General features: G+C 46.2%; 1 protein-coding gene across 2 annotated transcripts in view; it reads right to left on the reverse strand.

Annotated features, from left to right (window-relative positions):
- Positions 1-5091: 5091 nt before the first annotated feature.
- LOC135822304 (condensin-2 complex subunit D3-L-like) overlaps positions 5092-18701 on the reverse strand; it is a 97208-nt gene continuing 83598 nt past the window's right edge. Inside the window, exons 38-45 of one of the 2 annotated variants that reach the window (XM_065335042.1) lie at positions 17685-17824; positions 15763-16268; positions 14800-14818; positions 14050-14074; positions 12372-12491; positions 8663-8723; positions 6731-6770; positions 5092-6291 (exon numbers count right to left, since the gene is read on the reverse strand). In XM_065335042.1, coding sequence (XP_065191114.1) covers positions 5995-6291; positions 6731-6770; positions 8663-8723; positions 12372-12491; positions 14050-14074; positions 14800-14818; positions 15763-16268; positions 17685-17824 — 1208 coding nt within the window. In that variant the 3' untranslated portion in view covers positions 5092-5994. The other variant, XM_065335043.1, reaches the window with a different exon arrangement.

Genomic DNA, 18701 nt, shown 5'->3' on the forward strand with positions numbered 1-18701 from the left:
ACGCTGAGTCGACTGGTTTTGGTCCGAAAAGGCTGTGATGCAGCGTTCGGCCCCTATTCCCAATCGAACACAGGTGAGTAGGCGGTCACGTGCTCATGCGTACACCAGTCGCCTGGTCACCGTGCCTGCAGGCTACGACTTTCACAACAAGGTTCAACTCGAGAGACAGGATCGCGCCCAAACAGGCTGTAAGTTGTAGTCTGTGGGCAAGGTGACCAGGTGACCATGGTGACTGGTGTATGAATGAGCACGTGACCTCTTACTCAACCGTGTTTGATTGGGAATAAGGGCCGAACGCTGCATTGCAGCCATTTCGCACCAAAACCAGTCGACTCAGCGTCCAAAAGACTACACCATATGGGCCAATCGCGGTCCTCCGTGCTTTTATAAGAACGAAATGGCGCTTTTAGCAACATTTTGCATACAAATCCCCATCTAGTAGGGCACAGTCCCCCAGTTTCGGTGGAAGTGGCTAGTTCAATTGGGAATAAAGGTGGAAGGGAGCGTCCAGCTCAGCTTCCTCAGACCAAGACCATTCGACTCAGCACCCCAAAGACTACAACTGGTGAAAATTTGATTTCAGGGCGGGGCGTACGCAAGATCCGGAATCAGGGGGGGGGGGGGGTGCTCCAACCTTTTCCTAGAGCCGAATAGTGCATCATTCCTGTGCATGTGATTCATGGATGCCACGGTTGATACTATGTAGCGTTGGCACGCTGGTGATCACACAGCTGCAGCGTGAATCACTTTCAATGTATTGGTCACGCGTGTTACACCGCACCCCGCACTTGCAACTCTTACTACCGTGCTTGCAACTCTTACTACCGTGCTTGCAACTCTTACTACCGTGCTTGCAACTCTTACTACCGTGCTTGCAACTCTTACTACCGTGCTTGCAACTCTTACTACCGTGCTTGCAACTCTTACTACCGTGCTTGCAACTCTTACTGCCGTGCTTGCAACTCTTACTACCGTGCTTGCAACTCTTACTACCGTGCTTGCAACTCTTACTACCGTGCTTGCAACTCTTACTACCGTGCTTGCAACTCTTACTACCGTGCTTGCAACTCTTACTACCGTGCTTGCAACTCTTACTACCGCACTTGCAACTCTTACTACCGTGCTTGCAGATGCATGATGTGCATAGTAACTAGTCTCACTGCACTGCATTCAATGTTTCATATTGACCTTAGAAATACTACTCTAGACCTTTTGCTGCACTTTCAACCGCCTCTTTACACCCATTGCCCACACTGCATTCAGCTCCTTCTTCTGCATAGAATCAAATGGCATTCCTTGTGCAATGACTGTAGCCCACACATCATACTTTGACCTTTCTTCTTCTCTCTGCTTAGCTTTGCCGTGACCATTGCTGTTGCAGCACGTATGCTGTCTGCCTATAAAAGCTGCTGTTCACAATTCTCTATACGCCAGTTAGAAACGCCAGTTAGAAACGCCAGTTAGAGATGCCAGTTAGAAATGTCAGTTTAGAGTTAGAGTCAGAGTTAATGTTTACAATGTAGTCTTCCGTTTAGTTCAATAATAAAGTTAACAACAGTGTGTTCACTGAGACCCGTCTGCATTTGCCTCCGAGAGAGACTGCGGCCCGTTACAACTACATGTATCTTGATTTTTAGTGCACTATGTGTCATGATTTTCCAAGTCGAGGGAAAATGTAGGACCTGTTTTGTAGGATGGAGCAACCATGAGGCCTTGAAGTACAGTCAGACCTCGCTTAACCGCACAGATCTGTTTTCCACAAAAATATCCGGATAGGCGAGGGAACCGGATAACTGAACACACATACTGGATATGCATGTGGCATGTCAAAAGCAGTGGCGTCATACATACATGTAGACGGGTCCTATGCAGTACAACTAGCGTGCACAGTATGTAAAACAAGCGAGAAAAATGACAAGTGCATGCAGCTGAGTGCTGTCTGCATGCACCCAGCAGGTCAAGGACCTCGTTTGCTTGTACAACTTCCTGATTCTAGCTTCTGCAAGCCACGTGCAACCGGATACGACGAAGCTTTTTGTACACATTTTAACCAGTTTGTACGCAAAATCTTGCACCGGTATGCGGATCGCGAGGTCCGGTTATGTTGTATGCATAACATATGCTGCACATCGGTAATCAGCGATTTTCTTCCGGATGGCGAGGGATCCGGATAAACGAGGACCGGATAAGCGAGGACTGACTGTACCCAATCCCAAGTATATCCCTCCCTTTGGAGGACAACATTAAATATTTTACTTCCTTTGTAAGCTAGATCCAAGAGTACGCTACTACAATTGTAGGCTACTAGATCATAATTATCACGAAAACATTTTCGATTTGACTACTGCTCTTTGAAGTACTGGTAACAAAGTACTTCACTTATTGAATGGGCGGCAAGAAGGCAAAACTACCATTACAACTTCTGGCATGAGTAAATAAGCTCCCAGGAAGCGAGTGCAATGGACGTTGATAGCTTCACAAACAGGATAGTAAGCAGAGGGCTGCCACTTTTATGTTGGTAGAAATCAGAAGCAGTGTCGGAGGTGTTAAATGGCAGGGAGTCGAGGGGGCAGTGACCCCTTTAGAAGTCGTGGCATTTTCAGGATTTCAAGGGCCTGAAACAACAAATTAGTACACTTTCGTGGACAATCGTTTCGGTCGCCGGGTTTGTCGGAACAACTGATCGGAGTGTTCCTGGAAAATCGGAATAGAACAAGTCGAGGCCCTGGCGATATGGATAGCCCTCTGTCCTGGCACATTAAAGTACAATCATGTATTCATGTCAAAATCAGTTAGAAAAATCTGATAATTGTGCCACCAAAAATCACGTTCAAAGTCTGGTTTATGAACATCCCTATTTCTTCTTTCAGAGTTTGGGCACAATACAGTTTTCAAATTCAATCACATCTCAATGCATAGCCTCACTCAAGACCTTTCCAATGGGCCGTCATTTGCGTAAATCGGACTATCGGTCGCAAAGTTATGATGCTTTTAGCGGCATGGGTACATCATGCACGTTGGCCTATGTCGAAATTTTCGGGGGGGGGGGGGGTGCTTGAGCACCCCCCCCCCCCCCCCCCCCCCCTCATACACCACTAGCGCTATAGCACTGCAGGGTATACTTCCCCTTTAAAATTATTACTACGAGTACTCAGGCTTTTGCTGATTTTCGTAGAAAAAGTGATGTCGTGTGCCAAAAACAAAAGCAAGCAACACTGGCAAGCATGCAAACTCAACAACATCCTCAGACAGTCTCTGTCCCTACCTGAGCAAGATTGGGTTGAGCGCCTTTCTTCGCCGACTTGCCAACCCACGTCTGCTGCAGTAGGACTTGCGTATTGTACTAGTAAAGGAGCGCGGCAGCCATCTCAGCATCTCAGCATCTCAGCATCTCAGCATCTGGTCATATCATGTGACGCACCGAAAATACAGGACTGTGCACACTGGTAGATCTGCCGGTCCATCGGCATATGCGCCATGCAGAACACCATGTACCGGTACACGCGAATTAGTCGGTACTGTCTGACGCAGTGACGCCGTGACGGACGAATTAACGAAGTCGAGTTGCGCGGAAGTAACCATGGAAACCGGCATGAGCCGACATACTCACATAGCAGTCATAAACCACACAACCATAGCGATGTACGGATTGTCAGCGTAGTTGTGACAAGTGCAAGTACGACAAACAGCACTCAGCCTCTCAGGTACACTGCTCGTACCATGATGTACTGTGCAGTATGTGGAAGATTTACTGGGAAGATACGCTACCAGTTGCACGCAGCAGCCACAACTCTCATGAACTCTAGCGAAGCTTCCGCCACCTCCTTTAGTTTAGAGCAGATCATGTTGCTGTTAGTCAGAACACTGAGCCGCTTGCAGCTGTGCCCAACGCCGGCAGAGCATGTAGTGGAATTGGCGAACTATCCTCTGTAAAAACTGAAGAGAAGCAGGCACGCTCGTTGTTCTACCAAGAAAGGCAAGAGTAGAGGTCTACTCTTGGTTCTACTGCTTACTGACTGGCTGTAGATAGTACAGATAGTACAGATAGTACAGTTGTGCTGGAAGAAGAATGAACATGACTTCTACGTCCAAGAATGAACAGGAAAAGAAAATGTAGACTGGCCCTAATCTTGCCCCTGTCTTGATAGGTACTGGTTAGCTGCTGTTGAACGTTGACTCGCGCGCAGGTACAGGTGCTAACTGCCGCTAGATTTTCACAGCCCCATCACCAATTCGAGGACGAATGAGCACTGCCATGGTACAGCTAGATAGATATATGTGCATTGACAGATTCTGCTCCTCTCGCCTCGCGCTAGCTCAATATCTTGCCGCAAAATGTTGCTGCGAGATCTTCGATATTAATTTTTGCCGAGCCTGGCACAAGAAACCCAATACAGTATTTTGCTCCATTTTGCTCAGGAAAAACGTGTATTTTAGCCACTTCCCGTACACAATGTTTCATAAGAATCGCAGGGTCGGTTTCTCAACACGGGTTTTCACACACGTGTCCGGGTACCGGGTAAGAAACAAGGAAATCCAAGTACATTATCTGTTTATTGTACAATATCAGGCACATATTTTACCAAGAGCACATAACCACGTTATGACTGTACTCTTGATTTTACCCAATACTCAGTATCTCGGTATTTTGGCAGGATATTATAATCTGTCTGGGCCAGTATTGATTATGTGCATGAAAATTAATCAGAATGCGGTCAGGAAATTGTTGCGCAAGAGTGTTTCGCTAGACGCGTCGTGGATTGGCGAACTGCCAGGCAACACGTAAGCTGTAAGGGGCTGGTGGCAAAAGATAATAATATCCTCCATAGATGATGGTTCGGCGAACTCCACGATTCGCATCGTGCTGACATAATCATTCGTGATTGGATGGCGAATCTGTAGAGCTCTCCTCGACAGGCAAGGCAAGGAACGTCACGTGTCAAGAAGATGCTTACCAATACAATGTCATGTACCAATATCATGTACATGTACATGAAGACTGCATACGTGAAATCATACATGTTATGTAGACATCTCCCACCCTCCATACATGTAGACATCTCCCCCTCTGCCACCAATACAACAAGTAACTTAGTTAGTTGAACAACATTCTGCAACCTGCTGTGCATATGGCAAAGTCGTTCGGTGTAGGCAAATTAGGCAAGCATGCAGCATTCAGCTAAGGGGGGGGGGGGGGGGGGGGGGGGGCTGCAATCACTCTGCAAGTATTGGGACGGTAAAATAGTACAGCCAGCGACAACAGGAACAGACCAAAGAAATTCAGCAAAAAAAGAGAGCAGCAGACGATCTGGAATTGAGATGTAATGTGCATAGCGCACGTGTACAACACACACACACTTCTTCCTAATTTCATGCGCAGATTGAGTAACTTCATATTATGATAATAAGCATGGAGATCAAAGACAGCGGTAGCAATGAATAGTGTTCCTCGTGAACATTGGCTAGCCGATGTGATGTGTTGATATGTAGAAAGTACACTTGCACAAACAAAGGACAGCTGCGCTAGAATTATCCAATCTTATGAAAAGAACATGCAACTTCATGTATGCAGTGATGCACGTGCTCACATACGCAGCAGACAGTATCTAACCAAAGTGTGAAAGGGCACAAGAGCACATGCTTAACTAGTGCTAGCAGCATCAGCAAAATGGCACATAAGGTGTGAGTAAAAACAGTATAAAGATGATAGGCAAGATGAGTCACAGTTGATGATGGTGGAACAGATCAATCATAGTTGATGATGGAACAGATCAATCATAGTTGATGATGGAACAGATCAACCATAGTTGATGATGGAGCAGAAGATCAACCGTAGTTGATGACAAAATAAACATGTGCACAGAAGGTGACGCTGGAACATAAGGCGATAGGCGATATTGCAAGTAGATGCTGGCCACGTCTTGGACACTGTGGATAGTGTAGTCCAGTCTGCAGCTGGCAGCAAGGTGGATTTGTTGACTCAACCGAACACATTTACTGGCGTGAACTGCTATGTCGGCGCTTGCGTCGTTTCGTCATGGAAGCAGGAGATGTTGAGTCATCACGTTCACTCTCTCTGGACCGCTTTGGCGAAGGATGGCTGGGGTCAGTTTGAGGTGATTGTTGAGCTGTTCGTGACCGAGATGCCCGAGAATTTGCTGCACGGTCTGGGCGTTTGGACAGCGGAGGTGAAACGGACTGAGAACCTTTTGAGCGCCGCACTCGCTGGGTCCGTTTGACCGCTTCAGTGGATGGGTCCTTTCCAGTTTGAGATGTGACAGCAGAAGGAATCTGAATCAGAAAAAGATGTACATTGTGCATCGATAGGGAGAGGGGGCTGATGATAGTACCGTAAACTACTATTGATACCGCCCTGCGCCCTGCGGCTTCCCAGCTGCTTTTTCGACAGGGGACGGTAATTAGATCAAGGCTCTCAAGTGCAGTGTTATGTACACCTTGCCTGGCTGGGTTGTGCACATTTTTATCCACTGGCACTGCACTGGCACATGGTGTGTACAGCAGTGCATGCACCGGTTCAACACCGTATTTTGACATACGCTGAAGTCGCTTCATAGGTAGATAATTCGACAGGGGACGGATCAACGGTACTTTACGGTATACTGTATATGTGGATGTAATCTCGCTTGTAGTGATACATCGGATATTGTTACAATATTGCTGAAAACAAAAGGGTACGCTATAACCGATACAGACTGTACACTGCACATACCTTGGGGGAAGCGATATCCCACTGAGAAGGAGCAACTGACCTAAAAAAAACAAGAAAAAGACAGAATTATATCAGCAAACACACTCGTACGAAAAAAGGTTCACATGACATGATTGTTTTCGATATGTGACATGTGTGCACTAGTCATACACTGACTGTGTACTCCTTTCGACTCTGTCTTTGTTGTGCAAGAATGTGCACAAGTTCAACTGGGACACATTTTTGCCGTCTGATCTCAGCCGAATGAAGGCCAGATCGAAAAATGAGATTCCCTGCCTGGATAAGGCGGGGAATGCTAAAACGAAGAAGGAAAATGTGTATCATTCAAGCAGGATGTGATAGAGGTGTCCAGGGCGCGAAATAACAGTCGGACATCGGACAATTTCCGACCGTTTACGGTCAGTTTCCGGATGTTTTGTACACATCCGGACAAAGTGTCCGCGCACTTTTTTGCAAAGTACAAAAAAATTAAAGGCACTTCAATCCTTTGTCTCATAGTCATTAGTGATGTCGTCTGGCAAGAGAAAGCCAAGCACCGCTGATGCGGGTGCTCCTCTTGGAAAGAAGCCCAGAGGAGTCAAGACGACCACTTGTGACAAGTGGGTCGCCGAGTATGATAGGGAGCTTTCAACTTCTGTTTGGCTGAGCTATGAGCGCAGTCCCTCAGATCATAGCGTTGTCGAAAATTTGAAGTGTAAGATGTGTTCCCGTTTTGTTGATAAAATTCGCAGCAGCAATAATTTTTCTGACACCTTCGTCGTTGGCTCAAGGAACCTGAAAACGCCAGCCTTCAAAGATCATGCTGCTTCTGAACATTGTGTGATTTGATGTGAAAATTTGCATGTCCGGACATGTCCGGCCATTTTTGCAACTGGCAGGACATTGCGTCAGAGCACATTTTAATCCTTAGCGCATGCCCTGGGTGTCAATGAGCTCAACCAAGTGAGGGTGCTGCTCATCTTCTCTCCAGTGTTGTTTCCCAGTGAAGTCAGGTGATAGAAAATAAACCCAGGTGGGTCTGCTTTCGGTGTAAATTTGGGAAGAGATTGTCTTGTAAGAACATGCTCCGATGATGTACATCATGACATTGGTATACTTCCTCCGCGTCATTAAAATTGTCGCTTCCCAGAGCGATTTTTCGAATTTATTTTGTCCACTCGAAGGGCAAAGAAATCAGCTAGAAATTGAGGCAGAGCATTGTCGACGGACCAAGTTTTAGTTTGTGGCCTCCCGCTTCGCTGCACTTGCAGCTTAGGTCGACCTCTTCATCAGAGTTTGAGGCATACCCTTCAGCACTCAACAATACGCTGAAGAAGACGCACGTTCAAATTCAGGTCAACTTCGTTTTCAAGCAATCCATGCCTCCAGGTGGAAGGCGATGAAAGCAAGCTAGCATTTTTCAAGTACACTGTAACGACCTTCTAGCGGGATAGGGTAAGCCGTTCCGCACCTTCTTTCCTTGGCAAGCGCTTCGCTGATTTTATTGGTGTTTTCAGACCTGCTACCTTCGCAGCAACATGCGCCACAAGTAGCACATTGTAGGAATTTGAGACCACTTTGTTCTTGCCATTGTCAACTTCAGCATTTCGTATTCAGGAGAGACACCAGGATTCTTATTCCGAGCTTGCAGTCTTGATAAAATGCCCACGCGAACGATGTGGGACGGCGCGAACTGCAGAAAACGAAATGCGCTCTGGGACGGAATAGTGCGGAGCGCGATGAATTTGCTTGGTGCGGAAGAGAGCTCCGACAAAGTCAGAGACCACCACGGCTTCAGTAACAAGTAGACATTGCGCAGGAAGGGTCGCACCAGTGTTTGAACACAGAAAACAGCGATTCCGACAGTCTGACTAAGACGAGCCAAGTCACAAATATTGTGATGTGCGAAGCGATAATTTTTATGACGCGGAGGAAGTACATAGCTCTGCTTACCCTGCCTGTGGACCAGGTATTGAGACGAGTGGGCGACCGTCAGATGTATGGCCATTACCCGCTGCAGCAGATAAAACACAATCAAATTATTAGTTTATCAAATTATTAGTTTATCATGAGATGTACTGAAAGTGCTACATAAACTGTGATTAGGGAGGCTTTGCGCGACCTTTTTTTCAACTTCAATGTCAATGCCAAAGACTCAACGTTTAGGTTCGACAGGTTTCACGTTGTGTGCAGCAACAAAAATCTTTCCGAATTAGTTGTAACTAACCGTATCTCTGTCAATTCGGAATTTTCTTGATGTAAAATAATAAAATATCCTGCAAAAATTCGTCGAAAACTCACGATGGGTTAGAACGTGAGCGGAGTGCGACTCGCGTTCAAATTCGACATTTAACGCCATTTCCGGCGCCACATTTTATGTCACGACAAAAAACGCCGTGCGAAACCTCTCTATTGTAACAAAACCGTCACTCAAAGGCCTAGAATGCATTTCTTTCTCAACAGCAATAAAAAAATGGCTGCTGTCAACGCTGGAGCTCACGTGACATTTGACTGGCTCAGGAATATCATCTTGAGCATTATTATAATAAGCACGTCGAACCTTCCATTTGGCAAACCTACAAGAAAGCACCACTCCCTGCTCAGTTACACAGTGCTTCAGTTCAGCCCTCATCAGTTGAGCTGATACAGAAACACTGTTTAGTGAGTAAGAAGTGGTGAGTGGTGCTTTCTTGCAGGTTTAAGGAGTCGAAGGTTTGATGGTGCTCTCATGTGATCTGGGTGGCAGTCTTTAGCTGGTGGTCAAGTGACAAGTCACGGTCGTCGGTAGGAAAATCGTGAGCTACTTCACGTAATTATTATCAAATTTAGTGGTCCAACCCGTACTTTTGGGCGGCGTACTAACTTTGGGAGACGAACTAACTGCCGGACCTGACGTGCATGTAATGGAGAAGCCGTTTCTCTCCAGTGCATGCTACTCTCTGCATGCGTGAACAGTATTGGTACATGTACTTATTTCGCACACTACTCAAACTACAGTCAAACCTCTTTAGGATGAACTTCAAGGCACTGAACAAGTTCGTTCGTCTTATCTGGAGTTCTTCTTATCCAGATCTGACAAAAAATTGATATGCACATGGTACGGATTGTATTTATGTGAAGGTGCATGCCGCGGCACATGTAAAGCAGTGATTTTATTCCCGTAGCTATGCAAAAGACGTTACTTCAGTAACGTCTGGCGCTAGCCAGGGTCCACACAGCTTTAATTTGGTGTTTGTGGTGGGCGGGCGGACCTCCGTCTGGCGCTATCCCGTATCTGTCCCGTACCGTACCAGCAAAGACAGCTGGCCGCAAACAGCTGGCCACAATATTCAAATAGGGCTTTCAAATGCAAGATCATAACGTGAAGCAACTTGGAAGAATAAGTATGAATGCGAAGTGTATCGGGTAATGCATGTAGGGCGATTGTGCGGGTTCGAATCCCAGACTAGTCTGGTTATGCCTTGAAAAAAAATAGGAGAATTGAAAAATTTATAACATCCCTATGCTTTTTGCCTAGGTCATCAAGGTGGTAGACGGTATCGTATTACCCTCGACCGTACCTGTCCCGTACCATACCATCAAAGATGGCTGGCCACAATATCCAAATAGGGCTTTCAAATGCAAGATCATATTAAAACGTGAAGCAACTTGGAAGAATTAGTATGTATGCGAAGTGTATCGGGAATGCATGCAGGGCGATAGTGCGGGTTCGAATCCCAGGTTATGTCTGAAAAAAAAATAGGAGAAATGAAAAATTTACTATGCTTTTTTTGCCTAGGTCATCACGGCAAAAAGCATAGCGTAGGGCCCTGAGCTTCCAAGCTCTCTCGTTCCGTGTTTGTTTGTTTGTGCCATCGGCATGCCTGGCGCTATCTAGTACCGTACCGTACCATCAAAGACAGCTGGCCACAATATTCAAATAGGGCTTTCAAATGCAAGATCATAACGTGAAGCAACTTGGAAGAATGAGTATGTATGCGAAGTGTATCGGGGGAATGCATGCAGGGCGATAGTGCAGGTTCGAATCCCAGGTTATGTCTTGAAAAAAAAGGAGAAATGAAAAATTTATAACATCCCTATTCTTTTTTTGCCTAGATCATCAAGGTGGTAGACGGTGCCGTAATATCCTCGACCGTACCTGTCCCGTACCGTACCATCAAAGACAACTGGCCACAAACAGCTGGCCACAATATTCAAATAGGGCTTTCAAATGCAAGATCATAACGTGAAGCAACTTGGAAGAATGAGTATGTATGCGAAGTGTATCGGGGGATGCATGCAGGGCGATAGTGCGGGTTCGAATCCCAGGTTATGTCTTGGAAAAAAAAATAGGAGAAATGAAAAATTTATAACATCCCTATGCTTTTTTGCCTAGGGCTGCGTTCGTTTTTAGCTACCTGGTAGAGTAGAGTAGAGTCACTCTACCGATAGAGGTAGATGGTAGAGGCAAGTGTACGAACGCTGTTCTACCAGATCTAGTAGTTTACACGATGTGTACGTGAAATGTTTCTTTTTTGTATGGAGTTGTGTACAAATCCTTGATCTTGCTGGAAATCCCGTAGCTCTACCAACTTCTACCGGATTCTACCAACTTTTCCCCGGTAGAGCTGGTAGAGGAAAGTAGAATCTACCCTTTTGAGTAGAATTTTTTTTCAAAAAACGAACTCCTCTACCGAAAGAAGTAGTTTCTGCCCAAACCTGTAGATCAAAAACGAACGAAGGGAGTCCAGTGAGGGAGTCCAGTGAGGGAGTCCAGTGAGGGAGTCCAGTGAGGGAGTCCAGTGAGGGAGTCCAGTGAGGGAGTCCAGTGAGGGAGTCCAGTGAGGGAGTCCAGTGAGGGAGTCCAGTGAGGGAGTCCAGTGAGGGAGTCCAGTGAGGGAGTCCAGTGAGGGAGTCCAGTGAGGGAGTCCAGTGAGGGAGTCCAGTGAGGGGGCAGGTTTTACTGTACTCATTTACGGACTTTACACTACCCCCATTAAGGGTTTAACACATTCCTCTGTTCAAAGTCCCAAACGTCCAGTCCTAAAGACAACAAACTACATGTACATGGCTGCTATTCCCCCAGGGTTATGCAAGGTTATGCAAGGTTAACATCTTAAGGACGATGTTTGCTGTTCACCGGGAGCTTTGACTTCGCTGCTGTTGTCCCACTGTGCAACTGGGCTTTAACCACTATTTAACCGAGAAATCAATGCCCAAATTATAGGGTTGAACTCGCACTCGCTGACTGTAGAAGATCTCGTTACGTTGGTGGACAGTTAGTCATAACTCGTAACAAATTATAGGGGGTCAACTTACACAAATAACCGAAGTCGAGTTATAATTGGTAAAATACGGCACTTCTAGACAGTAACAAACCATCAGCTCTCTCTGTACTAACTTATTGAGAGGACATGCAGGCACAGCAGTTATGTTCGAGGCAAACCTTGCTAACTTTCTTTGCCAAGAGCCAACATCGTTTTCTTCAAAGGCGAGGCACTAGTTATTGTATGCTATGCTAGTGCAATGCATTTCTATGCATGCTTGAGCATGATTGTCATGTGCTACATCATGTGCACAGTTGCCACGTCATCTCAGTCTGACAACACACCTATCTATGTTGCTAGTGTATGACAGGCGTAAGCAAGGCTCAGTTCACAGTTGTATGACTAAGTGGAGTTACCTTGCGCTTGTGTACGTCTGCACACCTGGATCCGTGCCATGGGCAAAATGGGAGATGGCGGAATTAGACCATTAATGGAACCCCGGAATGATAAACTTGCATCCTGTCCACTATCACGATCTGATATAATCAGCAATACACGGCAGAGCATAGCAGCAACAGTATCATAATTATTGTTATCATGTAACACGGATACTCGGCAGTAGTAAACATGCAGTAGTAAACATGCAGTAGGCAAGTGTTCAGGCGTAGGGGGGGGGGGGGTACCAGCTGTAAGTCTCTGAGACCACATAAAGACTAGACTTAACAAGCCGGGATAATTTATGTCCCAATGCCGTATTTCTCTAGTATATTGGAGGACATCTGTGCCTATATTGGAGGACACGTGTCTTATATTTTCGACCCCCCCCCCAGTGCTTTTATAACTTTATATTCATGTAGCGCATCACATGCCCCCTTTAGTGATAAATTTGTACATACATCTGCAACAATTTTCTATTGGCAAGTAAATTTTTAGAGACTGTCACCATTAAAGGGGAAGTATACCCTAAAATCAAATTTTCACCAGTTGTAGTCTTCGGGGTGCTGAGTCGAATGGTCTTGGTCCGAGGAAGCTGAGACGCTCCCTTCCTCCTTTATTCCCAATCGAACTCGCGCACTTCCACCGAAACTGGGTGACTGCGCCCTACCAGATGGCGATTTGTATGCAAAATGTCACTAAAAGCGCCATTTCGTTCTTATAAAAGCACGGATGACCGCCATTGGCCCATATGTTGTAGTCTTTTGGACGCTGAGTCGACTGGTTTTGGTCCGAAAAGGCTGCGATGCAGCGTTCCTCCTTTATTCCCAATCGAACATGGTTGAACAAGCGGTCACGTGCTCCTGCGTACACCAGTCACCTGGTCACCGTGCCTGCAGGGTACAACTTACTAGCCTGTTTGACCTTTTTTGGGTGCAGTCCTGTCACTCGAGTTGAACTCGAGTTGAACCTTGGTGTGAAAGTTGTCGCCTGCTGGCGCGGTGACCAGGTGATTTGGGCAACCAGGAGCACGTGACCGCTTCTTCAACCATGTTCGATTGGGAATAAAGGAGGAACGCTGCATCGCAGCCTTTTCGGACCAAAACCAGTCGACTCAGCGTCCAAAAGACTACAACATATGGGCCAATCGCGGTCATCCGTGCTTTTATAAGAACGAAATGGCGCTTTTAGTGACATTTTGCATACAAATCCCCATCTAGTAGGGCGCAGTCACCCAGTTTCGGTGGAAGTGCGCGAGTTCGATTGGGATTCAAGTAGGAAGGGAGCGTCGCAGCTTCCTCGGACCAAGACCATTCGACTCAGCACTCAGAAGACTACAACTGGTGAAAATTTGATTTTAGGGTATACTTCCCCTTTAATGTTTCAATGCATGTGAGCATGTGCATGCATTCATTCATGCATACAATGCGCTGGTATTGGAGATGTGCCTTGAGTAGAGACTGTGTTCAAAGCAGAGAAAAACTTCTTTAGATGCAATGCTAGTGCCAGCTCATAGGATCCAGAACTGGAAAAAGAACAACAACAGCAACGACTGTGAAGCAGCAGCAGCAACAACAGCAGCAGCAACAGCAGCAACAGCAGCAGCAGCAATAGCAACTGGCCGCGCTACTTCATAAGGGCTAGCCATCTCATACTTACTTTGTGGCGTACTGACAGCTCGGGCCTGATCAAGTTGTCCCAATTGCATAAAAAGAGAGAAGAAGAAAACCCAGCAAGATCATCAATGCACAGCAACCAGAGCTGTTTTAAAAGTAACAATCTCACACACAGCAAAGAAGCCTAACAACATGTAATGACAAGTAATTATGTATCGACTCCGACTATCGAGTGTGGTCTACTGTTGGATGTTGGAGAGAATGCTTGACAGTGTACCAGCGTTGGCCTGGAAAAACAAATACCCCCCCCCCCCCCCCCCATTCACAACACGGTTGCATGTCGCTTATTTGGTGGTCAGTCATCCGGCACGTTGGTTATCCAACAGCACACTGACAGCTTGTACAATGTATATTTACAGTCCTACTACAGGAAGATGTGGACAGTGAGCACCATGAACGGTGCCTTCATGCAACATTACATGCAAGTCAGTCTATACAGATAAGCCCGGCGACTGTCTCAGGATAATACTAGTAAGAGATCATCAAAAAATGTGGGCAAAATCATGCTCTACAGTCCTTTTGATGTGTGAACACAAGATGGCTATATAGCTTCAGTTATCCAAAATATTCATTTATCCAACAGCATCCGATCCAAGGGTGCCGGATAATTGCCATGCAAGTGCACATGTAGATGCATGTTGTACATGAGACTTACACTGGCAAAGCAGGCTGACCAACACTACATGAGACTTACACTGGCAAAGCAGGCTGACCAACACTACATGAGACTTACCAAAGCAGGGTGACCAACACTACATGAGATCAATGACAGAACAAACACACACAAGAAGAGCAAAACAGCAAACAAAACTAAGCACAATTGCAGTGGAGAGAAATTGTAAATGTGTAACCCTCTTCATTGAATGTTCAATGTTCAATGGCCGGCTGGCAATGAGAGTACTTGACTACTGACTTGACTACTGACTTGACTGTAGTGAATTTCTAGCATGTGAACAGTGTGAACAGTGTGAACAGTGTATTTCAAAACACAGAGACGTGTGCACATGCATGAGAGTTACACGTGGACTTCTCCTGTACTACTCACAAACCAGGATTTGATTGTCCAAACTCCCCTGAACTTTCAAACTACTGCATGTGCAGACATGGCCAAAAGATTGAGAAACCCACACATCAAGGATATAGGGCTTGAAAGTGATGACGTCAAAAACGGCCAGGGAGTAGTAAGTTGACATCAGATTTCTATTTCGGATCCACTAAGGTGTGACTTGCTATTGCCTAAGTATGTGGGTGTATAGCAACCCACTCATGTCGCATGCAGGTGTGACTTTTATTTCGCCACCAGTTGTCACCCCGCCCCCATTAGCCAAATCAGTCAGTTTCACTGGCTACATCACCTTGCTGTGAGTAAGACCGCTTGAAGTGTGCTTGGATCCATACAAAAACTGGATCCAAGTGGATCCAAGTGGATAATTTTTGAAATTGTTGCTATGCTGTGACGTAGGACTTTCAAGCCCTATTGAACAGTACTAAGCTCTCCCCACCCACCGCCCATTGTTACACCTATTGCACTTTTATACGCATCAGTTGGGATTCTAAAGACCGACGCTAATCTGGCGGCGGTCTACAAGCAGCCTATCAGCATGATAGGAATGGGAATACCGACTTGAAACAACGATACCGACTACGGTGACGGCAACAAAAACAACTGCAACATGACGTGCTATTGTCAACAAACCTGGCGAGCGTGTGGCGAGCAACAGATGCTGCTTGCACCATGTCTGCTGGCACTGGTGTATGCTGAGCAGCAGCAGTAGTAGTGACACTTGCGGGTACACTAGTTGCAGATAGTCTTGGAGTACTAACGGCAGAAGTGGTAGAAGCAGAACTTTTACTAACTGCTAATGTTGCTTTCTTAGCTGCTGGTGTAGTGGTAGCAGCAGCAGCAGGTAAAATGGTGAGAGTAGGAGACGCATCACTGGGTGGGACAGCAGTGGCTGCACCTGGAGATGGAGGAGGCATGTCATAACGAGCTGGTCTCGATGATGTTGTTCCAGCACCTGGTGTGCGTGTAACAGAATCAGCAGCAGCAGCCGCACGTTGCCGCATGTTTTCTCGCAGAAGGTCGGCCGGTGTTGCGGGGGCTGGACGAGCTCCACGGATACGTGGAAATGAGAAGCCAGCAGCAGGTGACATGATAGCATGAGGTGAACTGACCACAGGTGTACCCAGCAATGGTGACATCTGCACAACACGGCCACAAGCAAAACCAACACAGAGGAAGATAATATTACATGTAGTTGGTAGTGGTGAAACGAATGTCAAAACCTACTAGTCGAATATTCTTCAGCTTAACGAACGAATGAACGAATATTCTTTTGGTAACACAGATGACATCACATGCCCTCCTCTCAGTCATTTGATGAATATTGTCAATACTAATTTATTATTAGGTATGACAAACGGTAGTGCCACGTAAAATGTACTGCCACGTAAGGGTACTTCGAAGTTCATACCTGTTATGTGCAACATTGGCAGTCCAGTATGGACATACATGTGCATGCATGCAGTACAAAGTCACAGGCAGGCTGTACCTACTGCACTGTACCGTGTTCGGCGTGCATGTACGTACATGCACTGCATTCGAAGTGACGTAACGAATACTCGAATGTGACGTAACGAATATTCGAATGTGACAAACCGAACGAATGTTCGAATATTCGAATATTCGTTTCACCACTAGTAGTTGGATAGAAAGCTACATAGCAGTGTAACTGTTATGCATGCGTTGGGAGAGGGGGAGTCAGTCGTCACTATGATTCTCAACAAGAGCTGTATATGTATACAAACAACTGCTAAAAGCCTTCCAACTTGGAAGGTTCTAAGTTATGAAATAACGTAAGAAAGCGGAAGGTGAGCGCACTCCAGACAAAAAACAAGCTAAACATCACAACAAACTAAGAATGTTAGCTATGACAAGATGATGACAAAGGATGAAGGAACACAGCACAGGACGGCCAAGGATCACTTCGAAAACGCGAAACGACGACCACCCAACTTGGGAGGTTCTCCATCCGGGTTTAAAAGTACAAAAACATTTTTTAGCCAGATTACACGTTTATACCCCATGTACAAAGTGGTGAATCAAACCTATATCTACCTAGGCAAAAATCAGGCTTGCAAAACCCCGGAATCTCATCTTTCTCTGAAAAGCATGTTGAACAGGTCACAAGACAGGCAACATAGTGATGGCAGCAGTCAATTGGCTATTGAACCGCCCAACGGCCGACACCCCCTGAAATCACCAAACTATGGGTGGACACAGACACACACAGATTCACACACAGGCATACGAGGACATGCACACGAACACGGACACACACAGTCACACAGACACAGTCGCACACAGTCACACACAGACATAAACATACATACACAGTAACACACACGCTCGTGCAGGAACACACACACGAACACACTTGTGGACACACACACATATACACACATGGACACATACAGACAGACACACATTTGGACACACACACACATACATGGATGCATACACAGACAGACACATACATACACGGACACACACACACACACAAGTGTAGTTGTACCTAATCATATACCAAATCACTGTCCATAGTCTACATTCCTTACCATCTGTGTGTGAGGAGTGAGACTACATGGCTTAGCCACCACTGAAGCTTCACAGGCAGCACGTCTCTCTTCCTCCTCTTCAAACTTCTTCAAGTCATACTCAATTTCACGGGCAAGTTGGCGATCTGCGGATAGTATATCTATCAAACACAATACCAACACACACACACACACACACACACACACACACACACACACACACACACACACACACACACACACACACACACACACACACACACACACACACACACACACACACACACACACACACACACACACACACACATACACACACAGACCTCCAAAACTGGTCACGTGGTCCGACGCCCTCTGAAATCCCCAAACTCTGGGTGGACTTGAAAGTGGGTGAGGACAAGGTGCAGAAAAAGGATTGACGGCATGAAGGTATCCGTACCGGGATCCAACTGGATTTACTCCATGAACTGGATTTACCCCATGGCCCCAGTGAAGGTAATACATGTACCTGCTACCAACAGTACATACACCCGAAGAGTACATACGCCCGAAGAGTGCAACTGCACGCACAGCCTCTATACAGTGCTGCGACGGCAGAACTTTACATCATGTGACACAGTTCAAAAGGTTACGCTGGCAAACAGTGCAACGTGACCACAAGAGAGTTGAACCCAAAGCAAGGTTGCGTGGAACCCTGCATCTATCATGCACAGGGTGCAAATAATGTGTACGGGTTCGGCACATGATGTGAAGTTCTGCAGTCGCAGACTCCATAGCTGGAGTTGCACACTCTTGGGGGTTATGTCCTCTTGCTGCCACTAGTGTGGGTGGCTAAATCAGAGTGGATCTGATATCAGCTTCACTAGCACCATTGATTACACAAGAGTGGATCTGATATCAGCTTCACTAGCACCATTGGTCACCATTGGTCACCATTGGTCACCATTGGTTACCATTGGTTACACAAGAGTTACTGTAAGTCTACAAATATTCGGTGCATATTCATTTTCGGCTATTTTCGGCCTGGTCATGTTTGGC

The sequence above is a fragment of the Sycon ciliatum genome, chromosome 8 (genome assembly GCF_964019385.1).
Source record: "Sycon ciliatum chromosome 8, ocSycCili1.1, whole genome shotgun sequence".
NCBI classification, from domain to species: domain Eukaryota; kingdom Metazoa; phylum Porifera; class Calcarea; order Leucosolenida; family Sycettidae; genus Sycon; species Sycon ciliatum.